The 27,968-nt window shown below is 33.7% G+C and overlaps 1 protein-coding gene across 1 annotated transcript; it reads right to left on the bottom strand.

Moving 5' to 3' along the window:
- Window positions 1–433: 433 nt before the first annotated feature.
- Window positions 434–27,839, bottom strand: LOC149068989 (tyrosine-protein phosphatase non-receptor type 5-like). Its single transcript, XM_089251070.1, has 15 exons — window positions 27,561–27,839; window positions 24,400–24,605; window positions 20,559–20,672; window positions 14,374–14,535; window positions 13,695–13,832; window positions 11,082–11,299; window positions 10,410–10,490; window positions 8,319–8,418; window positions 7,351–7,429; window positions 5,080–5,156; window positions 4,489–4,626; window positions 3,176–3,289; window positions 2,571–2,734; window positions 2,241–2,354; window positions 434–1,989 (listed from the first exon to the last, which is right to left on the bottom strand). Exons 1-15 carry the CDS (start codon window positions 27,661–27,663, stop codon window positions 1,896–1,898), a joined length of 1,902 nt encoding a protein of 633 aa, XP_089107196.1. The 5' UTR covers window positions 27,664–27,839; the 3' UTR covers window positions 434–1,895.
- Window positions 27,840–27,968: the final 129 nt, after the last annotated feature.

The raw sequence follows: 27,968 nt of genomic DNA, 5'->3' as shown, positions 1-27,968 counted from the left end.
TTAAAAAAATTACCAATGTGAAAAAAAGGGTGCGAAAATGAGTGATTGAGAAGTGTTGGGGATGGGATTGATGGCGAACCACACTGAGGGCTTTCAACTGCCTTTCCGATGATTTTACGTAAGCAATTAGGGGAAAATGCTACGTCCACCATCATGAAGAAAATGGTCAAATTTGCTCCTCTTTAAAAGTTAAGATAGTTAAAATGGTCTACATCCATACAAGGGACATATCCATTGTAGGGCTGGATTCCTTGTCCATTTCAAACTGGAAATTACTGTACAATATGTATGTACTACATAGTATTCCTAGAAGAAAAATGAAACTGGACGCTTGAAGTGGGGGGGGGGGGAGGACAAGAGAAAGAGAATCTCAAGAAGGAAACTCATAATTTTCAGTGCATTGGATTATCAGAAAACTCAAAATTTTGGGGCTCAGATTTTCAAGACTCTACTAAACTACATATTATACATATACATTATACTTACAAAATAAGATCATTTACAACAGTGGTTCTTAACCAGGGGTCCTTGCAGAGTTTTCAGGTGGTCCATGAGATAGGGCGAAAAAAAAAACCAAGTAATTGTTTTTACATTATGTGCTGAAAAATGTTATTCTGTAAAGAGGTCTGTTGCCTTATTGTCAAAAGGTTTCCTTGCTTGCGTATAATGGCACAAAGGGTCTGTACTCAACAGGTTAGAAACCTTTGATTTACAACAGGTATTTATTAAAGCCAATGTCAGGGAAAGATCGAGTTGAAGGAGAGGTTCTTCTGTACATGAATTTTAATACTGTCAATGAGTCTGATCTGGTTTTGGTCATAATTTCTTTGAATCAAGATAATAATCAGCTGCTCTGTTAGAAACTGTATAGATATGTAATTGTTTTCTTTAGATACAATATATACATAAATATTTTTGTTATTCAAATATATTTTCACATGCACAATCAATAATTATATATATTAACAACATAGAATCGTTTTTCTCAAAGACTTAATGTGCAAATAATGCATTCGTAACCTCTAATAAAAGTGATTTAAAAAAAAATCTAAAATCAAAAGTTTTACAAATGAATAAAACTTACAAATAACAAATACTAAAGTTTTTTATTCTATAATTGATAATAGTGATTGTCCTTAAAGGATTTTTTTAAATAGCATTGCTTTGAATATTTTGTACTCTTTAAATATATGAATGATTATATGCATGTAGTTAAAAAATAATAATATAGCAATTTTTTTTTTGACACACAAACTAATAAATACGGACACTGTTCATTCACCACAAACATTAAACATAGAACAACTACTATAAATACTAACATAAACTATAGTTTTAACAGTATTTTTTTTCCTCAACAGTACACCAGGCATCAAAATACATTTAGAACAATTTAAATTTAAAAAAAAATTGGTTGAAAGAATAAAATAAACTTCTACAAACATTTATGTATGGGAAATGTTAGTAGAGAAACATAATGAATAATTTTTGACATTTTCCTATAATGATTTACCCACACACAAATAATCACACATATATATACATATATGATAACACAATAAGATTTGTGGCACAAAATAAATTGAAAGTTTTTTTGGCCGTGAAGTTTCCAACATCACCTGTAAAGAACTTCACATAATGATTATTTAAAAGCAACATGTGTGCGTCATTGAACATTTACTTTAAAATCCCCTAACACCAAAAAAATTTAATTTGGCCAAGTCAAACGCTCAACAAACATCCATTTTTTTTCAAGTCCCTTCAACATCAAACACGTATTATACTCTCCATCAAACCACTCAACGTTACACATACATCATCTGAGAAATGCACAAACATTTGTTGAAATAGATAACAACAACACATGAAATTCCCCACATCTTTTGTTACTCTGCTCATTCTCCTGAATGATCAGTCATGGTTGTCTCAAAAACACTAAGAGCCTGGTGGACAAACTCGTACTGTTCAGCTGTCTGGACCATACCACCTCTGCAATGAAAACATCATATAACAAATTAAAATTAAGTTAATTACAATTAACTAGTTATAACTTTGAGTTCCATGCCCTGGAAAAGTTAAAATTAAAGAATATTTTGAACTAAATCTTTTGGTGGAAAAATCTTTGAGTTCTCAGAAATTTGGCAAGAATCTAATTCTCCCTCTTAATTTTTCAAGCATTTTATTATGTTGATTATCATCAACAAAAATACTCAAGATATACCAAGGAAAAAAAACAGTACCTATCAAGTCGCAAGCCACAAACAATCCCTAAAACATCAACTGCATCTTCTTCCATCAGCTGTTTTATTCCAGTGCTTATGGCAATGAAGCATCCAGTTCGACCAATACCGGCACTGTAAAATAAAATTAATTCATTAATCTAGTTTCTAATCAATCAAGTATGAAGTTTCAGTAAACGAAGCTATGAATTACATGATAGTTTGGAGAGAAAAGAAAATTCTATTCAGAAATTTTACGTAAATTTATTTGAATGGGTAAATTTGCAGCTATAAACTGAAACCATAAAATAAATTTTAATAAAAATGTCATTACAGAAATGAATTTTTTACCTGCAATGAACTACAGTAGGTCCTTTAACTCGATCGTTTCCATTTTTCCGTAAAGCATCAACCTCAAGAGCCATAGACAACAACTGCTTTGCAGTGTCTGGAGTTTTATGATCTGGCCATGCAGTATACCAAAAATGACACACATTGTGTATTTCTCGTCCTTTCTGCAAGAATGAAAAATATTTATCAATACAAAATATCAACTAATAACATTTAGATACGACACAAACTAAAAATTTCCTTACAATGTCCAAGTTTAGAAAAAAAAACTGATGACAATGCAAGACAGGAAGTCTAAGCAATTGACATAAAAAAATTCATAATTTTTCTTTCATTCAATCAATTTTTTAGGCATACGCAAACATAATAATTCACTCAGTCAATGATTAAATAAATGATGGTACTAAATTTTCATGTTTGAATATGAAATTTTATGAAGAACTCTTCATGAAGATCATTCACAATCATTTTCAAACATGCATAACCCACAACCAATCAAGAAAAAGCATAATAATGTATGCTTTTTTTTTCTTAAGCAAAGCTGTTTAGAAAAAAATAGGGAAATCAATAATCACATAATTCAATACGTAGATTAAAAATCATACCTTCATCAACAATTCTCTAATAGTATATCCGTCTCTTGGAATTTCCCGTAATACAGCAACTTCAATTCCTGAAAAGTGGCCAACACATTCTGGAAGATATGATTCGCACTTTACCTAAAAACAAAATGTAAAAAAATGTGATTACACATATTAGATGACCACAGTTGCTGAAGTCAGTTGTTGGTAGTGTTATTTATCTCCCAAATCTGAATATACTGATGTAAGGCAATGCTGAAATGGAAGAGCACATATTTTTTTTTTTTACAGTTGTCATAAAAACAGAAGTTGACTGATGCAGAATTTGTGAGCATTGTTTTTTACTGAAATAGTTAAAAAATTTATATTGCTTTCAGTGATAATGCAATTTACGCTTTTATTAACATTTTATCATTACTTGGGCATAAGGCATAAGATTCTTTGCTTTACTGGTTGAGTTTGAGCATTCATAAAGGAATGCTATTCATATTTTGAACAGCTCAGAATCCAATCAGCATGTCAATAAACATTAAAAATAAGGTAAAAGGATATTTTAAAAAGGATCTTTTTATCTTAAAGCTTTATTAATGACGAGGGCATTTGTAATAAGAAAGTAATTTTCAAAAAATCGACTTACTGATTGGTTTTCTAGCCTTCCATTTATTGTATATGTTACAGCCAATGTCTAAAGTTTAACTTGGAATTGCATCTGAAGTCTATCAAATGTGCAATGGTCACAAACCAGCCAGTGTGGGAGTGGCCAGACGTTAGCAATAATATGCACAGTACAGTAAAACCCCTCTAAATGGACACCCCTCTTTTATGGCCAAATAGTAATTTTTCCCTTGTGTAATAAAATATGCATTTCAAACCCCTTATTGGGCAAAATTTTTCGTCCCACCAGTGTCTGCAAAAGAGAGGTTTTACTGCATTTATCAAGTAAACGCTCAAACTAAACCAGCCAGACGATGAGTTATACAACTTCGGTTAGGTATATACAGTGAAACCCCTGAATAAGGAAAGTTGATTGGACCAGACTTTAGTCCCTCAAGTGGAGGTTTGACTGCATTCAAAAAGGTGGGAAGAGTGGAAGAGATCCCAATATATGGTATCATATCATATGATTCAACTGTAAAAAAAAGTTTTGTTGCTGCTTTTCATCTATAATTCATAAAATAATTTTAATTTCATCAGAAAAAGAATTGCAGTAAAACTGAGGAATAAGGCAAGAAAGCCACCTGTAAACTGTAGTGTCTGCTGGTAAATGAATCAAGATGACCATTAATGTATAAATGATCGCTTTAATAAATAATCACCAAAAATCTTTAAAAATGTACCTTCAATTTTTCTTTCAACTTGGTGATCATAACTATGATTGGACACTTTTGCTCCCAAACCATCAGCCAGAAGTCACTGATTGTATGCGTCATGGGCCCTTGAGTTGCAATGTAAGCATTTTTTTCACCACCATATCCCTAGGGTGCATAAATATAAGAATTAAAGATGGAAATTGTGATGTAACTAGGATGTGAAATACAATAAAGAACTAAAACCATAGAAGAGAATTTCACGTTAGAATGGAATAAAAAAAATTGAATGTTCACAATTATAATCACATTTAAAAAAATTAAATAGGCAGAATACTACTTCTATTTTTTTCAAAATATAAAATTTGCCAAACTTTCTACACAAATTTGAATTAGGAAAAAAAAACATCTTTCCATTGGCTTTTATTCGATCATTTTTGCTGCCTCAGTCAGTTTCACAGAATATTTCCATAAATAATTGTTTGCTTGTTGGGGTTTGAGGCTTTTGAGACCCATTATGGTATTTTTAGACTATGGTGTTTTTAAGATCCTTCCTTGTAACACCACAAAAAAAGTAGAAAAAAACAAGAAATCATCAAAACTAAGAAAAAAATTACTTACTCGAATGTAATTAGCATTAATATATGAAGCAAAAGGATCATCTCCAACACTCTTCAAGTGAACTCTACTGGACTCATCTAATTGAAAAATATTAAGACTTCAGAAAAAAATTTACACATGACTATAATAAACATATTACACCATTTTGATGAAAAAAAAACCCCCATAAAATCATGATTTCTGATAAATAAACCACATCCGGAAAAATAATCAGAAATAAAAAAGCTTCTGTGCAAATGTTGTATGCAATTTTTGTTCAAAGACTGAAAAAAAAACGACTACCATTGGAATAAAACAAAATTTTGTATGTTTAACTTTTTTTTGAAATTTCATATGTAATTTTGAAACTGTGGCAACAATATTGTTTCACTCAAGAAAATCACCTCCAATATATTTTCAAAATACTCACTAGTTTTGTACCCAGAATAATGCTAATGAAGCTGCCATTTTTTTACTTTGTTACAAAAAAAGTTTAATATAATAAACTAATCGCTTCTCGGGATGAAACACCTAACTCAATTTTATTAATTTTGGCAAATTGATTATAATTACACACAAATCTATTTGCTGGCTGTACTAACAACAATGATTAAGAAAAATATCAACAGCAGCATAAATTTGACGACACAAGATGGTGACACCTCTTAATACAATGATAATCTCTCTATAACAGTGTTTTTCAAAGTGCGTCACAGTTCCTGGTGGCATCAAACTTTCTCGGTCGTCACAGTGAGCTGGAGATATTAATTTTTGTGCTCATTTAAGCTTTGAAATGGTTCTTTTATAAATGAAAAATATCTATGCACTAACAACTATTTTGGGGAGCAGCAGATGAACCCATGGAATTAGGCAAAAGAGCTGCGGGTGACAAAAGTTTGAGAACCACTGCTCTATAACAATATTTTTTTCTTTATCCACAGAATATTGCTACATAAAAAATTTCACTGTAAATAAATATGTAACTTTATTAGGTATTTTTTCCACTCTTAAGAAATTCAATTAACTTCAGTGCAATGTTTGAATCTAATTGTTGAAGAGAACTGAATAATACAAAATATTTCATTGAAAACAAATCCAGTTTGCAAAAAAAAATTATTATTAGTATACAAAAGAGAGGCAAATTTTTTTTAATGTTTTTTAATTCAAAAAGTCTGAATGTAATAAGAAATTTTATATAGTGTACAGGGACTTGTATAACATAAAACTTATTAAAGTTTTATGTTACAAGTTTAAGTACAGTCGAACCCTGTTGTAATGCCACCATCCATCCAAAAGAATTTTTGACACTAAAAATTTTGGTATTATCAGATCATGGTCAGAATAGCATTTCAGAGGTGGTCTATTACATAAATTCACACATTTGTTATGAACTACTGTATCTTAGTGTCTTATCAGCGTCACTCCATAAATAAAATAAAATTGAATGTTTTTATGAAATAGGTTAAGTTAAGGAAATTCCTAAAATTGTAAATGCTTTTTACAATTACTTAAATATTTCTTAATATAAAACTCACTCAACAGAGAAAAGCACGCACTTTCCTTTGAAATTATTTTAATTTTGCATAAATTTAGTATTCATAAATCCGTATTGAGTTTGATAATTACAAATTTCCTGTTTTTCAGATATTGAACTCCTTCTTTGGACGTGATTTAATGGAATAAATTGAGGAAGATGAAACCACTCGAAACTGAATGACCAGCGAGTAGAAACATGCATGGTTGAACATACAGTGGGGGGACTTATGTTGGCAGCCTTGAACAAACTGGTGCAGTACGCTTATTGAACACTTTCCCTTATCAATAAATCAGTTTCTTTGAATACATTGGTTGTTTAGTTCTAAGGTGAATGTTGTGTGAGCAAACACAAGTTCAGATATTCAATATGCTGTTCAAGACCTCTTGATCAGACCATTCTTTATTCTTTGAGTCATTGGCTGTAATAATGTTTTATATTCATTCTAATAAGCTACGCTGACTAATAATTAACAGTGGGAAGAAAAGGATAAACCCTCAGCTCCTTTTGAAAAATAAAATAAATTGTCAAGTGATGGGAGAGAAATGTTGTGGAAATTTTGGAAAATGACACATTGACTTTGTATGCATCCAAACAATAGTTGACATTATAATGAGTTGACACTAAAACAGGTTTCACACATTATAATCTCTACATGGAAGATGTGTTCACTGAAAATTTGCGCCACGAAGCGGGGTTAATGCTATAACCGACTTCAACTGTACATGTTACATTACCTGAATGAAGCAAATACTCACTAGGCAAAATTGTCTTATATCGATTTTTTGTACCACAACCAGCAACATGGACTTTCTCAGGGTGATTCATCGGTATTTCCTAGTAAAGAAAAAAGTTCGAAATTCACGTGATTTGATGAATTAAAAAAAAAAAAAAAATCAGTGATAAATATGATAACTTTGTTCTAACCTAACCGCATGTTAGAAAAAGTAGAAAAGTAATTCAGCAAACAGAGATCATCAGAATTTCTTGCCAATTGCTCGTAAGTGAAGCAGTTAAAAGGAACTTCTTTCAGAAAAATAACACTGTAGGAGTGACTATACACAGACAAACTTTCTTAAACTTACGTTGAAGAAACATTAAAGATATTTTTTTGCAGCAGTGCCAAAAGTTTTACTTAGGCATTTATCATATGACAAAAGGGGCCATTCAAGTATTAAGTCAGCAAATTCTAAGTCATTTTTGCCCCCCCCCCCCCCCCGTCAGCAAAACTTCGTCAGCAGCTTGGAATATTTCGTATTTTCCCAAAAAGGGTGGTTGATGACGGACATAAACAAACTTCAAACCCCCCCCCTTGTCATCAAAATTCAGCAAATCCCCCCCCTTCCCCCGATGCTGACATAATACTTGAATGACCCCAAACACTGATTTGATTATAGAACAACACATAAAAAAGAGATAGTAGTTAAATGGTGTTTACAGTGTACAATATCTAGCCATTTTCAAGTTAATAAACAAACTCTTACAATTAGAAAAAAAAGTAAATTATGTAAAATTTTTTATACATAGAGCAATGAACAATCTACCATGTATACATTTTTTTTTGTTAAAAACTTGTTACAAATTTGAAGGGTCAGCTTATACATAAGTAAATATTATGTATAGTATATGAATGGTACACATGAAAGACAATAGAACTAGTCTGTATCTAAATGCTTAATCTACGGGTGAGCAAATTATCAATAATTTCTTGAAAAAGAGCTCCTACCCAGAACTCAGAATGCAGAGCTTTTACATCTTTCAAGCAATTATGCAATTGCTTCCGTGTTAATCGATGAGCAGCAGACATAAGGTACTCGTCAGTGGAACTGAAACACCAAATAAATAAATAAATTCACATATATGAACTGCCGAAACTTTTTGTTATTTGCATTGTTCATACCGTGGTTTGGGAAATATTTTTTAGTTTTCATATAGGGGAGAGGGAGGCACATGTGAACATGATGTATTTATCTTAGTTAACTTCATTAAAATTTTTCAAAAACAACACTCTGATAGGTGATAATACCAATACCATGTAGTGACTAAAATTTCAAAGCAATTAGTCATTTTGTTTATTTCAGTTGTGAAAGTTTGTTTGTTTTAGGACATGCACTGTAAATTAGTACTTCCAAGTTTTTGACAAAAAAATGGTATCAAAACAGTACTAAAATTTGAAGATAACAATTGGAGTGTATAATTACGTTAAAAGTTTAAAGGTAAAGTAAGTTTAGAATCCTTATATTTTTATTTCAATTGAAAGTGCTTTATTTTTTACAATTAGTCTTAAGTGAGTAGATGGGGCACTTGTGAACAAAGCTTTAGTGGCAGATGTAAACAGTTGTACAATAGCAGATGTAAACAGTTCACAAGAGCCTCCTTTACATTTGTTCCTTTGAATTTTTTTTTTAAATTTTATTTTGCAAGTATTATGCTATTTAACAAAATAAATAAAACCTAATTCAAAATTCTAGCAATAGTAACAAATACAAGTTTAAAACTTGAAAAATGTGAATCTAGCTGAACAATAGTGATTACATTTCATAAATAATGGTGTATGTTGCAAAAAGAGATACCTTTTAGCAAAGTAAATTCTATGTTCATTCCAATACATATGAGAAATCATAATTATTTTGCTTTAGGTTGTGTTATTGACAAGTATAGCGAGAAATCACAGAAGACCGAAAGAACTGCCATTTCAGAAAAAAATTTAGCAGATTATGTACAGGCTGTTATTAAAGAATGAAATGCCTATAAAAAATGTGCAAAACTTTTGACAAACTTTTCAAGAAAGTGGGAAGGTTGAAAGTGAACGTGATCCTGATGAAATAATGCCATTGGAGAATAATTTTTGCAGCAAGTATGCCATTAGACAAGTAGAATAAAAAAGAACAGAGTTGAGAAGAATGTGTGAAGTTGAGCAGAGCGTGTTCTGTTGTAAATGAATTTAGAAAATGAGTTTTTTAAGTATAAACTCCAAGCCACAGCATTGAAGAAATGTGTAAGTAAATAAAAAAATAGTATAACAATGAAAAATGAAGTCTGTTTTTATGAGTATTTATGCTTGTTCACAAGTACCCCCCTTAGTGGGGGCACATATGAACAATTTCAACCATTCTTCAAATTCCTTTAAAAATAAAGGAATAAATTTTTAAACAATCCGAGAAAATTCCTAAAGGTGTAGAAAATTGGAAATATTTTTATGTATCTGTTTTTGATCATTTTGTTTACAAAAGCATTTAGAAACAGCCCTCCATGTGAGAAGTGTTCACAAGTGCCCTCACTCTTTCTAGTGAAACCTGTGTATAATGAGATACTGCCTATAACAATATTTTCTTCCGTCTCAGTGGAATTCCTATACAATGGGAAATATTGAAAATGGTCAATAACTGTCTACAATGATAACCTGTAAGCAACAATATTTTTCTAGGTCTCTGCAACATTGTTATGAACAGGTTTTACTTATATATTAAATTATTTTTGAAGTTATTTCCTAACCATCATTATTTTTTTATCGCAAAAATTATGTTTACCTGACACAGGAATGTGGAAATACATATGAGTGTGATTGAAAGCAGACAGTAAATATGAGTGATTAATTGTTTATAATTGTATGGACTTTGCATTAGCAAATTTTTATTTTTAATTACAAGTAAAATCATTTGTATTGTAATTATTTTTATATCATGCGCTTCAATTTTTGTTGTATATTTAATATCTCTCTTTTATTTCATCAGAATGAAGATTCATAGCAATCCTAGTATTTTGCAATTGAGTGTATTAGGAATTTACAAAGATTAAAAAAAATGCCTGCACTCACCACTCTTTTGGTGGAGTCCCATAATGCACATTTTCTTGTGATCGATTCAGATCTAATGTCAATGATGCATTTGATCCCCGTCTGAAAAGAAAGGCATAATTGTGAAATGGATCAGCAACGCGACTTTTTATATCATGATATAGGTTCAACTCTATGCATTTTTTTAGAATTATATGTTATGAAAAAAAATGTTGAAAATGTTTCGCACTGAATTTAAAAAGCACATAAATCATGATGAAACAGTGAAATTTTAAAACCTTTTATTCATAAAGTCCTTAAAAGAGGAAAGGGAATTGAAACCTAATATAAATTTAAAATAGACGAAAGCACACATTACATAAATACCATGCACGAAAAACTTATTGAATCAAAATTCAAATTGTGTAGTTTTATTTTCAAGTCAAAATTAGCTTAAAACAGTTTTTAAAAAGTTCAAAATAAATTATTGAAAATTTTGAGTTTCACATATAAGTTATTAGAAGACATTTTGTGTTTAATAACTTGCTGTTTACAGAGAAATAAAGTGTAATTTTATTAAAGGAAAGCATCAAAGGTAAATGAAACAATTTCTTTAATATTTGGAGGAGACAAAAATCTTATCAAGTTTATGACTACAAATTTTTTAATGCCATTTTAGCAAGAATTCAGTGGTTTTGCAAAAATGAAAGTTACCGTTCCAATAAACCTTTCCCCTTCACTCTCATTGGACTGCAACAAGGACTTGGAGTATGTTCGGAATCTGTCTCATTCACACAAGCATCTCTATTTTCCGGTTGCACCACATTCACACCAGTAACCTCAGGTTTCAACACCGGATGCAACACTACTTGCCGTTCTTCTGATGATATTGGTAAGCTATTCTTGGTAACTCGACATGAACTCAGAAAATACTGTTTAAAAAATTGAATTTATTAAAGAAACAAAATAGCAAATCAATTAACAAAATAAATGAATATGAAATTTGCCTATCTCACTGTGCATTATTTTTAAATAAAATATTAGACTGAAAAAATAAATTATCCTTAGTTTCCCAATCTTTTTTGTCCTATCACCCTCTCCTTCAGAAATTTTTTTCGCCCATTGCAATCTAACCCATAGGGTCCTATGTTATACCCATAGCTTCTACCGCCCCCAACTTTCCATCGCCACCAAGTGGGCATTAATGCCCAAGTAGGGAATCACTGCTCTAGAGCAGCGGTTCTCTACCTTTTTTGATTTGCGGAGCCCTTTTTAGTAAAATAATTCTATGGCAGAAACCTGTAGGCTCAATTTTAATTATTCATTAAAGTTACTGATTTATTCTTACTATTTAAAAATACAGTCGAGTCCCATTTTAACGAACACTTTTCTAATGCCCCAGCTACGTTTACATAGGAATAATGCAAAAGCTTAGAATTCCATTACAAAGAAATTTCGTTTTAGCGAAGTGATTTTTCCGGTCTCTTGGAGTTCATTATAACGGGATTCGACAGTATTTATAATTATTTTTTAAATTTTAATGTTTTTTTTTTGTTTTCCTAGAGTGGCCGTGGAGCCCCTGGAAAGTGCACAAGGAGCCCCAAGGGCTTCGCGGTGCACCGGTTGAGAACCGCTGCTCTAGAGCAATGTTTCCCAACTTTTCATGTCACTTACCCCCGTAGATAAAAGGTGAATTCTTTCCATAAAGTTCAACATATAGTTGACAAACTTAGTTTTTTTTATAATAATTTACACATAAAAATTGAAGTACCAAATTAAAATTTTATAACACTGAATACTATTGAACCACTGTGTGAAAAACATTTTTTAGTTTAGCTTTGTGTATGAAGAGATTTCTGCTATCAGTTTTTTAGTGTACTTAAAAGGAAGTTTATTAAGTGAATCAGCAACAATGTTTGAAATTCCGAACTACACGGCCAGAGATGCCATCAAATGTGAAATTTATCCAGCATAATGGTCTTGCACTGGAAATTGAAAAACATTTAGTGTCACAAATTTTTGATACTCTCTCTTGTACTGGTAATGTGAAACTTTATTTTGATAATAACAGGGCTCCCACTCAAAAAATGAGAAAAAGTAGGAAAACGCAGGACTAAAAAGTAGGATAGGGGAGGGTAACCCCCTTAGACAACATAATGGAAAAAAATCCCTAAAAAATTTTTAAATAATTAAAAAAAAAAAATTTTAATTTTGAATTAACTTTTTTTTCCCCTAGCACTATTTCAGTCAAGCTAAAACAAAATGACAAATGACTTGGTTACAAAACCAATTTTTGGCCGAAACAGTGCACTAGCAACCACAGATAATTCTTTGCTGTCTCTCCTCATATATATTGCATTCTTTTTTGGAGTCTTCCAAAGTGATGAGCTTGTCAACTCTCTTCGACAAGGCACAGCAAATTTCGAAGACGTACATTTTTATAGGAATGACGCACCTTTGAGATCACTTTCGAAAGCACAATGCAAAATGTGTAAATTACAAGATCCGACGTATATAAGGCAAGGTGAACCAGATAGTTTTACTGCGTTGCTCATCATTTTTTTAATTTTTCTGTTTTGTTCACATTTTACTGTTCAATGCCAGTGTAATCATTTTTGACAAATGAAGCACTTCCATTTCTAGCTCTTTGCTGAGCATTGTAAATATTGTTTATGCCTGTTCATGCCTTAAAAATACAGAAGACAACTGAATGCTATTGGGTGGCATCAGAATCACCAAACCTAGAATAGGCCTATGTATCCAACTGCTTTGCAATGCAAACTGTTGTTTCACCTATTTGCACCATAATTTTGAATGATGAAAGTTACTGTCCAAGACCACGAAGTAATAAATACAAAATTATTTTTTCCATCCAGACAGAAGTTTTTAATGACTACTATACTTGTTGAACCCTCAAACTAAGCAAATGAAAAATTAATCAATCAAATGGTTCACATACCCCCCCCCCCTCTAAATTACCTTAAAAATGATACAATTTCTGCTTTGGCAGAATCATTAATTGCATTCAACATCTGTAATATTTGGCAATATATCAATAATTTCCTGCTCAATTAAAATCAATTACACAAATTTTGTCGATAGGATTTGGTAAAAAAGTAGGAAAAGTAGGACAAAAACTAGAAAGTAGGACAAAACCGAGAAAGTTGGACAAAACCGAGAAAGTTGGACAAAAGTAGAACATTTCACCAAAAAGTAGGACAAGTGGGAGCCCTGTAATAATCATTGAAAACTCAAACAACAATATTTACTCTCATGGAAAGTGGATATTTTCATATCTACTGAAATAGTAGGGAATGATATACTCACTATAACGATGAACACAGAGATCAGAGCGAAAATACTGCACACAACAATCACTGCGAGTTTCCATGCTCTCCACTTTTCGACTCGAGAAACATACCAAAATTCCTGTCCACTGGTAGGCTTAACATCTTGTAAGAGAGCCTAATTTAAAAAAAAAAGTGTTATAAATACATATACAATGAAACTTTTAAAAAAATCCCAAAAAATTATGCTTTTAAATTTTGAAAAATAATGTTGATTTGACATTAACTTTTTAGCATTATTATCTTCTGTCTGTCTTTGAATGTATGCACTATGTGTTATAATTTGGGAATAATTTCAAAATGTTGAGTTGTAATGTGTATATATAACAATCAATGAAAGTAATGATTCTTGTTTCATGTAGAAAAATTAACTAAATGCAGTGGAACAACTCAATGACTTGGAGATCAAAAGCACTTAAAAATTAGTTAAAAAAATTAAATGTTTGTGAATGGGGGGACATTCAGAGAAATGTCAAATTTTTCAGAACCAAGGACTAGTTCGTAAAAACATGTTACTTAATAAAATGATTGGCAACAGTATTGTGCATGTGAAATTTAACATAGATGAAAATATATAGTACTCTACAAAAATATAAACATTGCAGCATCAAATCTCACAGAAAAATTCAAGGTAAAAAAAAATATATAAAGAAACATACTTCTCCAGCTTTAACATCAATAATCTTCAACGGACTGGTTTCATTTTCAAGCTTTCCAATGGACAATGAAGGGACGATTTCAGAAGCAGGAATGAGACTTATGCTGTTTTTCCCATTATTCAACACATTTAGAAAATAGAATTTGACCTCACCAGAAGCATACTAAGGGGAAAAAATTGAAAGAAAAATGATGTCAATATTAAATGCATAGAAAATAACATCAGATAGTGAAGAATCAGTTATCTTTCAATGAGGTAAAATGCCAAATGCTTTTTCTCATATTTCTGGCAGTTTCTCAAAGGAAAATAAAAAATAAAAGTGTGATTTTTTAAATACTTTTTTAAAATACACAAAAAAAATGTATTCAGACGTGCCAACTTTTGAAATCCAGAGATCCTCCTGAGGGGGTACCCCCCCCCCCACCCCAACACTCATAGACTCGATCAAAAAAAAATTCATAAAAAAAATTAAATGCGGTCACAGACTTTTTTACGGCTGCTCGATGGAAATGACTACGGCTGTCCTCTATGGGTGTTTTCCCTAATGACTACAGTAATCATTGATGCCACGACACCGTGAAAGCTCGTGTAAAATCTAATTTTCTGCCAAAATCCGGAGAAATTTTAACAAATCCGGAGAGCAAGAGGAGGGATGAAAAATCCAGAGTCTCCCACCTAAATTGGGAGAGTTGGCAAGTCTGTGTATTTTTTTAAATTTCAGTCATGATGGATGATTTATTTATACAAATACAAGTACAACACCACAACAGGCAAAATGCCCAACGAGGTGGCTGATAAAAAGATGTCCATAAAAATATGGATGTCATATATTTAAAAAAAAAAAAAGCAACCCAATTAAAAATGCAATTAACACAAATTATAAACAATATATACACATGATAAAATATTATACAATGCCCATAAAGAATACTTATGGTTGTCTTATTCTAAGAATGGATAGCTTCTCGATTTACCCCAACATGTTTATCGTATTTCTTTTTAAACATGTCAATTGTGTTACAATTTACTACCTCTGGGGGTAAGCTATTCCATTTATTAACAACCCTATTAGAGAAAAATTCCCTGCGACACCATAACCTTACATTGTCCCTCACCAATCGAAACTGGTGTCCCCTTGTAAAAGCAGTCGATTGGCGGTGTACTAAAAGTTCATGGTCCATCCCATCCATCCCATTGAAAATTTTGAACACTTCGATCATATCTCCTCGGCACCTGCGTTCATCCAATGTAAACATATTCAAAAAATGAAGTCTTTCTTCATAACTCAAGCCCTGTGTGCCAATAAGGACACACGTAGCTCTTCACTGCACCCCTTCAACGAATTCTATGTCCCTCTGTAGGTACGGTCTCCAAAACCTTACAGCATACTCCAGCCCAGGACGAATCCTCGAAAAAACGGAAGAATGACTTTAGGAGAACGTAAAGAGACCTTTTTGAAAATGAGACCAAGCATTCTATTCAATTTTTTGACCACAGCTGAACAATGTTCAGAAAACCTAAGTTGATGAGAATTCCCAAATCAGTGACCCTAGTTGCATCCGGATAGTGACACCATTCAACTCGTAAGAGAACCGTGGGTTGTTCGATCCAAAATGAGTGACCACGCACTTATCAACGTTAAACGTCATGCTCCATTCATTTGCCCATGCTGCAATCCTGTTTAAGTTGGTCTGGAGAAACTCCCTATCGCTTTCATTCCCGATTACCCCCATTAGCTTCACATCCTCTGCGAATTTGCTAGTAATCCCATCGATAACCTGATCGAGTTTATCGATAAAAAGTGAAAAAAGTATGGGGCAAGGGCACTTCCTTGAGGAACTCCACTTGTGACGTCTGTCCAACCAGAGAATTCCCCGTTCACCATAACTCGTTGCGACCTATCTCTTAACCATGATTCTACCCAATTCCAATCTCACGTAAACGCTTCAAGAGTTTGCCATGTTGGACCCGATCGAATGCCTTCTGGAAATCAAGGTAAACAATGTCCACATTTTTGCTCTTACCCAAAGCCTTAGTCACGTGATCATAAAAGCAAAGGAGGTTAGTTACACATGACTTCCCCTTCCTGAACCCATGCTGATTATCCGACAATACATTATTCTTGTCTATCGACTTCACAAACTGCCTTATAATGATAATTTCCAAAATTTTCGAGAGGGAGCTCATCAAACTCACTGGACGATAATTTGACACCGCTTCTCTACTACCCTTCTTAAATATCGGAACAACGTTAGCAAGTTTCCAATCTCTTGGGACGATACCCTCAGCAACACTACTCCTGTATATCTGTGCGACTAGCCCCAACAATTCATTAGCACATTCCCTGAGGACCCTGGGATAGATATCTGGTTCTGGTGCTTTGCTTGCACATACATTTCTTAGAAGATTTAGGACCTCCACGTCTTCTACTTGAATATCGTTGAGGGTTTTATTACCCCATGCAACACCCGTATATTGAATATCATTATCTCCATTAAAAACCGACGCGAAAAAGTCATTGAAAGCACTACACATGCCTACATTGCTCTCTACCCTAGAGCCTCCTATCGAGAGGGGGCCAAATATCCCCTTACATCCATTATTGACGTATCGAAAAATTATTTTGGGTCAGAGCCAATGTTATCTGCCAACTTAGATTCAACTTCCTTTTTACTATCCCTTATCGCTTTCTTCAACAGTCTTCTTTTACAGTAAACAATGATAGGTCACCTCGTCCACTTTTATACTCTCTGAATGCTCTTTTCTTTTCAAGATAAAGGTTCCGCACGCTATCCGTGAACCATAGAGGGTGCGATGTACAAACACGCTTTTTTCGAACAAAGGGTATGACGTCGTGCAAAACAGAGGACAGCTTCGTACTAAATTCTTCCCATTGACTTACCACCCCTACTGATTCAACCGGTCTTTGAAAACTTCCGCTAACATTCCTCTCAAAACATCAAAGTTAGTTCTCCGAAAACAAGGAACCAGTCTTTTGTTATCAACCTTACCCGAGGAAAAGTTAGTGAAATCTGATGATACGATGATCACTGGAAGAAAACTCTTCCCCCACTGAAACATGTTCAACTAGATCCTCAGAACTAGTAAGAACTAAATCCAAAATAGCAGTACCCCTAGTGGCTTCTGATACATGCTGATACAAAAAATTTGAGCGCCAACTTAAAGTCTCTTTCATACTGATTTCCAGATGAAAGGTTCTCCCAATCAATACCTGGGTAATTGAAATCCCCTAGTATGAGAACCCTCTTACGCTTACATATGTAGGAAATTTCATCATGCAATTTGGCGATGTAGTTTGGATCCCTATTCGGTGGATTGTAACAAACCCCAACAATAAGTTTATAACGTCTTTTGTTCTCAAGTTCAACACATATGGTTTCAATATCACTTCTCTGCACGTTATACTCTCTAGCCTTCAAACATGATTTCACGTATATCAACACTCCACCCCCTTTCCTATCAGATCTATTTCTCAATCAAGTATCGTATCCTGAGATGTGTAAGAAAGATTCATCCCCATCGTTTGATGGTATATGTGTCTTACTATGTTCTCCATAACTTTGTGTCTTTAAAAAAAACACTTCAAACAGGTCTTTGAAAGTTGCACGATACTTTTATGTGTATCAATTAGCATTATTTACCTACAGTAATGCTGAAAAGTCTGACAATAAATTTGTCCGCAAAGTTTTTATTAGAATTTTTTAATGAAAGCTACCCTATGAAATACAAAAATTGAATATCATTATGAACTTATTATAACTAAAAAAACTTTATTTACACTTTGCAAAATCAGAAAAAACATTAATCACTTTTATAGTGTGTCAAAATCTTTTGATGCAAACATCTACTAAACAGTCAAATCTGTCGTGTCATGGGCATTATAATAAAGTTAAGGGCATTAAATAACCTGTCTCATCACTACTTTTCAATCATGATAATATAAAAAAATCTCCATCAGGTCCCGAAACCAAATATGGACTTAACAGGACATATGATCACAGCAAAACAATCTCAATCACATTGCCAATTTTGGATGTTGAAAGGCTGAATTGACTGGCTGTTGTGATGATTACCACTTGTCAGAACCGGGATCAAAAATAAGCATCACGAGCAAACACAACAACAGTCGAGAATTAGAACTCATACTAATTTAGATTTAATTTACATATAATGTTTAAAGACTTAATTTAGAAATTTCACAAATTTTGACAAAAATGGATATCACCAAGTCGTCCATCTATATCTCAATATATATAGCTGGATATTGAATTATGCTGGGTATTAAATGATAAAGCATAACCATATTGATGGTTTGACCCTAATTTTATGTATTCGTTTCAACTCATCCATTATTTTACATCGGTAGGCCTTACATGATGAAGAAGCAGCTTTATAGGAGTTCAGGAACATGGAGGAACCACAAAAACATTACAAACGATGACCTCTTAACTCTCCGGCTAGAGTTAATCAGCGAGTGGTGAAGTATGGCTGAATACAAGTGAAGGGCCAACAATATTATCGCTGGCTTTTATACTGAAGAGGTGGCCAATCAATATCAATCACATCACTTATTTGCATATATTCTGGATTTCTTTCACCACCATGGAATTGCAATGCGGTGGCAGTGGGGATGGCCTCATTTCACCACAAACAGTCAATAGAGTGCTTTGAGAGCGATATTTACTCATTGCACCAGATCAGCATACACCACGACGTTCAACAATCTTGGGCCAACACCAAATTATATTTAGGCGAGAATTATTCAATTAATAATGAAAATTTACTTAAAGTAAATTTTCATTATTAATTAAACTTATTTAAATGGGGTGGTCCCTCTCCTTCCTCTGTAGGTTTGTACCATTACACTGTTTGGTGAACTTTTTCTTTCCACCCGAAATCAAAATAATTTTTTGTAATAGAAGAATATGGAGACAATTCACAATATGCTTGTGATGTCGCTTCTGGGAATTAAAAATGAAAGAAAGTCTTTTTTTCAGGTAAATATTCTTTGGGAATAATTTTTCTCCGCAAAAGTAGGGATTTTTCATCATCACAGTCAAAATTCTGGAGATAAAGTAAATTTTCTGGGATTCCAGTAGATGAAGTACAAATTCTTGAGACTTGGCAGGTATGTAACTCGGAAACCTGATATTAATCTCATCATTCTGATACAACAATTACTAGATCTTGCTTGGCAATTCATAATTTAAATTTTTTTACAAATAGCTGATGAACAGAGCCCTTATTAGTCAGCACTGACTTCGGCCAAAAAAAAAACATACCAACATCCAAGTTCACAAAAAATGAAAAATTTGCTCAATAATAAATATCGTTTTCTATATCCAAAAACATGTAAAAACATAATTACAGTAACACTTCAATTAATGTCAATTGTTTAACTGCCAGTTTCTGTTATCCATCATAGTCTAAAAAAAAATTTAGACAAACTGAAATCAACAAACTGACATCTTCAAAATTGTTCATGGATTGCTTTTACACCCTACTGTATAAAGTTGAAAGTGACGAATCGTCAGTGGTGGAGGATCAGGTGCGTCACTAACCAGTCATAATTGTGTTACATACTTGTCTCAGATGTGACAGAGTAGCCTGTGTGTTTGAATGAATGTTTCATTTCATTGTGCCCTGATTAACTTTTTTGCATAACATTACAATAGTGTCACTATTCTGTATTTTTAAGCTATGTTTCTATTTCACTGCTTATATGTAGGTTTAAAAAAATAGGTTTATAGTGTTAAATTTTTGTACATTACTACTCATATTGATCATTTTGTAAAATTAAATTCAATATGTATTATTCACTTTTAAAGGATTTTATTTTCATTTTTGTCCCAAGCCCACAGTGAAATCGTGTTACCGTACATATGTATTAAGAGGTTTCTGTTATCCCTGTTTGGTTATCCATCCGTCATGGCCCTGGTCTGGATGGTGATGGTTAATTGAAGTTTTACTGTACCTCCAATTTTGATTCCAAAAAATTGAATTTGTTAAAGTCTAACATAAATGTCAAAATTAGAACAAATTATTGCCGCTAATTCCAACAGCTCAAAGTATTTCTTTGCAAGTTAAACCAGCATGCAAAACCTCCAATGAAGCCTTGGAATGAGAGCAAAGAAAGCTGTGCAAAATATTGAAGAAGTTACTAACGTCATAATCCAATATTCTGATGTTTTCCATTGGTATGCGAAGAATTCTTGATAAAGCTGAATGAAGCGAATTGAGGATTCCCATACTTGAAAGCGAGTCATCAGGTTCAAAAATCTAAAAGTATGAGCAAAAGTAGACATAAAAAAAAATTCTATGATACATTGAAAAATATAATAAAATGGAAAAAATAGCCTAATTAGAACAGATTTAAAGCAATTGTGGGTGATGTAGCCCAATATGTTAATGACTATTAAGAGCAGGGGTTCCAAGGCAAAATCTACTTGATCATTTCCCTGTTTATATGAAACCTAACAATGAGCTTTCGGTGCAGAATTGTGTACAGCCCCAAAGCAGAATGTTAGCACTGTTCTGCGACGAGCCCTGGGCTGACTGGAAATGTTCTGCGGTAAAAATCCCCATACATGTAATAGTGTTTTTTGCACTTTTTCTTAAAATTCTTCCGAATTGTTCTGCAGTAGCGCTAATTGTTCTGCGACGTATGTCACAGATTTTGGCACATTCTGCTTTGGGGGTGTTCAGTAGGTGGGTGCCCCCCACACACACGATCCCCTTATTCCTGCCTATGGTTGTAGGTCTGACGATTGTCCTGGCAACAGAACTTTTTTTGCAAAGGGACAGCAGACCAAGCATGGATCCAGGGAAATGTGTTGGGTGGGGTGATTTATTGTGTAGGTTTGTTAGATTATGTTGTATTTTACAGGACACACCAATTTTTTTTTCATATTATTTGCCTATTGGGAGTGGCGATCACCCCCCTATCCCAGGATCCATGCCTGTAGCTGACTAGAAGTTAGAAAGAATGACAGAACTGTGGATATTTTATTCAAAGTTTCACAGATTTCGATTCCTCCCTTTCCCCAGCGATCTCTGAGAAATTTCGACAATTTGAAAAGGAGACCAATCCCTGTATGTTTTTTCAAAAAGGTACATACTATCTTGGGTGGGGACAAAGAAAACTTAAGTGGTGAGTATGCTACCTTTGAATGTAGGTAGGTGGCTGCAAAGCACCGTCATTTCCAATATATAACCCGAAGGAGGGGGAAATACTCTTTCCCCTCACCGAAGTTGTAAAATATGGCATACAGCCCCTCATTCAAGGATGGAAACATATTTCATCAGTATATGCTCTTCTTTGATAGTCCACGAGTTACACCGATAACAGCACAGGACTGCACTTAAAAGTAGTAGAACTGCAACTTTCAAAAATCACAAGATAGCGCAATCATGGTAGATGGTGAGAAGGGGAAAAAAATTTTGCAAAGGTTTAATTCTTCTGTATTTTTTTTCCTTCTCTTACAAAAAATTTTTTTATGCATCCTTTTCAGAAACTCCGGGGAATTTGATGTGTTATAGCATGTCAGTGGTATCGCTTCGTTCACACTTGTTTGTATGAACGGATTATTTTGCAAATTAGAAAAACGTTGAAAGAAATTACAAACTGTTCAGTAATTAAATACAGGGCTCATAAAATTAAGTGCCAACTGAATATCACAAAATCGCTAGCGGTGTTTCTATTCCGTTTTTATGGTAGGCTAATAAAGATGCTAGAAAAACAAAGAAAAAATTTAATTTGATTCTTCGCTTACAAGTTAAGGCCCGTTTACACGAGACAAGTGCTTTAGTGGCCAACTTAATTTTAACTTACCGATTCTTCTTGAAACTGCCCACACGATAAGTTGTAAGTAGGCGCTCATTGGATAATTTTTACGGAGGTGAGCGCAGTTAGCACATGCACGCTTCAGTCTACTCAAATCCACGGAGAGAGACAGACGCAACGCGCGGGAGTATAATAGTAATAATTTTTTATTTATCTGGCATTCAGAGAGGTGCTTTTTTTAAAGCTCATAGCTTTCGTAACGATGGATGAAGATGATCAGGCAGAACTTACGAATACTGTGATCACAGCCACATTATATGCTATTTTTTTAAAGAATATAAATTTATTCACTTAAATAAATTTATTCAATAAAAAAGGAGAAACTATATCACTTGCGCGAGAGCAACACACTGAGCAAGAAGTAGGTCACGCAAGGGAAACAGTTTGCTTGTCCCCTTTTTTCGCCTCTGCCACCCACGCATCAGGAGGTGCACACAAGGGGGGCGAGAGATGACGCCACAGGGGAAAAAAGAATACACAACATATTATAAACTTATGTAAGTCATCGAGAAGAAATATAAGATTTCTCTATTTCTCCTCCAAGTTCTAAATACCGATTATATGATATTGTAATCAAAGTTGAAGAGATAAATTATGAATTATGTAAGCCGAAAATACGGGAGAAGATTCTTGGCATTCGTAGGAAATTCTAAGGGTTAAAAATTAAATAATAAAAATTCATTAAACAAAAATTATTTCCAAATTTTCGAAATCATTATTATTTTTTAATTTAATCTATAGAGATGACATCTTTATGTTAAATATTGGATCATGTATTTTTACAACAGATGGCAGCAAATTCATTCTGGACGAAAGAAATATTCGAAACCCCCCCCCCCTCCAGTTTTTAATATATAAATCCTCCCCACCTGATATATATTTTTGAATCTTCAATTTTTTTCAACTCCTGACATCACGTCGACAGAATATTCCATAGCTTTTTCCAACATCGAATAATTTTTAGCTTGTTTGTTAAGGTAATTTTCATTTCAATAGTTCAACAAACATTCATGGCGAAGATATTTTTCAACAAACTTGAAGCTTGTGTCCTCTGGCCACCTTGCCATCCAATATTTCCGCAGAATTCTAGCGAAACTTCAGGAGACGACGGAGTATGAATAGGTTCACGCTTGAGATCAAAATAAACCCCGCCGTGAGAGAGCAAAAAGACCCCTCCAGCACGGCAGGTCACGCCCACTGGCGCATGCGCATAGGTCTACTTAACCGGAAAAAATAGAACCGTTCATATTCACTTACCAACTAAATCACTTGCGCACTTGCCAACTAAAGCCGTATAAACGGCCCTTATCGTCTGCATACATTGTATCGTACTTGGCAACTAAAAATTAAGTTGCCCACTAAAGCACTTGTCTCGTGTAAACAGGCCTTTATTGGCAAGAAATTCTGATGATCCCTATTTTATGAAATCAGCAATAAATGTGGTAACCTTGTCCTAACCTAATGGCACATTACTAAACGGGAAAGGTGAAGGGGAAAAAAATAGAAGGGGGAAAAAACCCGAATGAAAGGAAAACGGTATAATAAATACAGAAAATATAGATAATAGAGTAGGAATAGACAGTAGATTTCTCTTTTTGCTCGCACCTTGCCCATCCCCTTTTGCTCTTATATGTATTGTGCACGCATGCTGAGTTGGCCTCTGGCTACATTATGAAATGTCACTATGGGCGATTCCAGTCATCTCCTTTTGGTAAAAAAGAGCAGGTTGGTATTTTCTGTCTGTGCCTTTTGCGCTATTTTAGAGTATTTTTCCTTCCCCCCCCCCCCCCAGAAAATGAACTTTCACTTCGTGTGGCATCAAGGTCAGATGCCAACTCAGTATGGGCATACAATATCTTACATGTATCATAGGACACATAACATGTGGGAAAAAAATCATTAATAGGAGTATGGAAAAAATGGAAGGTACAAAAAACAACTTCATAGGGTCACAACTAAGCCTTGCGATGACGAGGAGAGAGTAAAAAAAAAAAAAAAAAAACAGAAAATTTGCGCGAAATTTATTCCACTGCCATTTAGACGCAGTATTATGTCCTTGATCGTAAAGTGGTTAAAATGACAGCTGATAATTAAAATTTTCACTTTTGCATCCCTCAAAAACTGGGACGTGTTAAAAAATGTTTTTAAATTAAAAAGACATACCACAATAATTTTGTCGAAATCAGGTATCAGATCATCGAAATCAGCTGATGTTTCAAAGCCTTGTCCAGGTTTCTCAATTTTTGTTGATTTAAACAACGAGTTGTCATTAGAGCGAACTTTCACCTCTTTGTCCAATGATCCGGAATTCACCATGATGGAGTCGATTTCAACAGCTCTATGCAAGCTCATAACCTTTGGATGGCAATCTGTCACAGAAATTTGAAAATTTTTTTGAATTTTTTGTACTTAAATAATTTGTAAAACCAGAAAATTTTTATAAAATCCCATAAAAGGTTACTTCAGCCGAAACTTGGGTCCGTTTTCTGGGCAATTTACAAAATTCCAAAAGTGAAAAGAACGGACCCTTCACAAAATACAAATTAAAGAAATCATAATGTTGGCATTTCATTTCTTAGTAACTCACGAATTTAAAAAAAAAAAAAAAATCAGTGAGACCCCCCAAATGTGTGGAATGTTTTTTTTTGGCACCAAGTTTCAGATTACAGCAGTGTGTGCCATCGCTCGAACAGTCAACCAACTTTAGCGTTTTGAACCTTCGTCAAGGGCAGCACAACAAGCAGAAAATATTGACATCTGTGCCTATTTATGCTTTGAAGCGAGAGTTATTATATGAATGCATAACATCTACTAAAATATTCTTAGGAGTCGCATGTGAAAAATGAATAGGGCAAGGTAGCCACACGAGTGAAAAAAATTTGGGAATCCAATCCACTGCATTTCAGAATTACGGGGAAACAGTAATTTGTCCCCAACATGATTATATAGATGGTGCCACATACCACTTTCCATACTGGAATGTGTTGTGTGTGTGTACATGCGTAGCTCTAATGAATTTTATGGTGTCAGAATTTTGCTTGCTTCAAGTTGTTGGTGCTTACGTCTGTCTCATATTTCCTATATTTTGAACTGAAGATGGTAAATGCTTGAATTTTCACATTGTATAAGTATCGTGTTGTAGGCCTGCCACCTTGAGACTTTTTCAAATGGGAAGCAACTCACATTTGCCTGTTTGAAAACCCCACAAAAAGAAACTTCAGCCAACCATCACTGTGCTGCTAGTGAGGATCAAACTATGATTCTCATGATGACAGTCCAGCTAATTGAAGCAACTAATATAACACAAACAATCAGGCAAAGCGCAAATTCAGCCGCGTTCCCCACACGAAGCAGGGCAGCACTCTGTTTTGCGGCCAAGGAAAATCAGAAGGACAGCGCAAATTGAGACACGAGGTGACACTACGCTAATCGCTTGTAAGAGAACACTCGTTGGCGCTGCTGTTGAGCAGCAGATTTTCGTGTCTCATGCGCACATATTCTGTAGGGTATTTTTTTTAAATTAAACCGTCATTTTGACAGAGTATGCATTCTCTTATGAAAAATGTATAATATCAATGTTATTAACATAACCACAATATTATCAATTATTTCTTTAATTAATTCCTGAATTATTTTATTTCTTTCGAAATTTTTATTGAATATTATAGTTCATTCCAAGGTTTAGACTTTTCATTAGCTCTAAATTTTCATTCATTATGGGGTTAAATCCTGAATTTTTATTCCTCTAAATTTACCTTAATTTCTATCCATTTTCAATTTCGATTAATTTATGTAAAGTTTTCATTAATTTATGTACCTTTAGTTTTTGTTGAGGAATAATTCATCAGGAAACATCTGAATTTTCAATAGTTTTATAATTATTCTCTAATTTTGAATTGTCATCAATTCTAATTTTTTATTATTTCTTTGTGTTCACATTTTTATATACAGTATTTTAATGTAAATTTTTCAGCGCATTCCCGTACTATATATTTTAATTAATGTTATGTCTTCATTAATGTCAACTTTAATGACCAATCTATACTATCCAGGATCCTCTGAAATGACAAGTTTCTAGGCCCCCGAAATTGTTTCCTTTCGAAAATGCTCGCGCACTGGGAACGCGCTCCAACATGCGCATCCCCTCGCTACCTGTGGGGCGTGTTGCCGTCATCGCACTCTGGTCCTGCCCACCCACGAACGGGACTCAATTTAAGCCTCATTCTCACCAAACGTTTCAGTCAGTAAATACCCAATACACTATATACCATTACTTGGTGACTATTTTTGTATCTTGTTCCGTTTTGGCGATATTTTCTGTGGTTACCAGTGGGAACAATCGGATAACATAATAACATTTAAAAATATGCCCGAGAGGATGGTGTTGGCGACATATCACTGTACTGGCGTAATTTTAAACCTCATGACAAAACGGCATACTGTACATTATAAATTAATCCGTTAATTGAACAATTAGATAGAAACATACACCACAATAAAAACAATCTTCAAAGTTGTACAGTCTATGCTTGTAATAACAACCATTCCAATTCAACTACAACAAACGGTAGGATAAGTTCTAAATGTTTTCATAGAGGGACTATCATATATGTTTTACTTTCGATATAATGACCCTCTCAATATAATGTCCATTTTTCACGGAATGAAGGGAGTCGTTATATTGAGCATAGACTGTATAATGCAATCCATTTCACGCCATTTTTCTAAGCACAGGGGCCAAATAATGACAATTATGACCACTAAATCATAGCTGTTAGCAACATACAGTAAAACCTCTTTTTTCAGGACACAGGAGGGACAAAAAACATTTGTCTGTAAAAGAGTGCTAACCGTTAAGCCAATGATGGCAACTTATCGCCGGAAAAAAGTCGCCAACTTGGCGTGTCCCCTATATCGAAGCTGTACCCATATCAAATCTTGATTGGTACCAAAATTCATGAGTTCCGGAAGAGGAAAAAATTTTGGTAAGATAGCGGTTTCTCCTTCTAAAACCAATGTATTTTTAATTTCATTAACAAAATGAATTTTCCATAATTTTTCATAGGATCAAATTATAAAATTTAAAATCGTAATGTATTCAATATATATACTTTATCAAATTAATTGTTTATTGTGAAATTAATCAATTTACACTAGTATTTCCTTCAAAGTAATTTCAACCATTCACCCTGTTACAGCTACTTTTCCAAAGCTTCACTATATAGAGTTGTTTATCAAATACATCTTAGCAGTAATGAGAGTGGAACCGAGCAACAATGTTTATTTAGATTAGAATATAATGTTATTAATTAGTAAACATTTACCTGATACTACACAGAAAATCAGGAGCAGCACAAAAACAATCATTTCCGCTCTTCCGGAGAGACTGCCTACCCACGAAACTTTGAGACGAGCTTCAACAGCCATTACATTAGCATGGTGTTAATTTTCGGATGTAAACATGTTTACTTTCCACGGAGCAATAATTGATCAGAAATAAACAAAGAAAAAAATTTTTATGTTACATAACATAATCTACTGTAATTCATCCTCGCTCCGGCCATTCATAGACGTTATTAATCTCTGTATTTCAAGGCCATGAACAATCCACGCGCACACTCATTCACATGAAATAAATTGTCGCAGACTTACGATTTTGTCGCATTGATCCTTCACGATCAATTTTTCAAGTTCCAGAGAGGACAATGTTGGATATAAATTTAGCTTATATA

This window comes from Pholcus phalangioides, unplaced genomic scaffold (genome assembly GCF_987345545.1).
Source record: "Pholcus phalangioides strain wild (caught in Gottingen) unplaced genomic scaffold, Ppha-v1.0 ptg000024l_1, whole genome shotgun sequence".
NCBI lineage: Eukaryota > Metazoa > Arthropoda > Arachnida > Araneae > Pholcidae > Pholcus > Pholcus phalangioides.
The sequence above is the reverse complement of the archived record's forward strand: the minus strand, read 5'-3'. Positions and strand labels throughout refer to the sequence as shown.

Bases quoted from the DNA above. Each gene is read 5' to 3' on its own strand.
- LOC149068989 (XM_089251070.1), bottom strand. From the start codon at position 27,663: ATGGCTGTTGAAGCTCGTCTCAAAGTTTCGTGGGTAGGCAGTCTCTCC. The intron at 24,606-27,560 runs GTAAATGTTTAC...TTTCTGTGACAG, and splicing joins GATTTTCTGTGTAGTATCAG to ATTGCCATCCAAAGGTTATG. The intron at 3,290-4,488 runs GTACATTTTTAA...TTTTGTTTTTAG, and splicing joins AGTTGAAAGAAAAATTGAAG to GTAAAGTGCGAATCATATCT.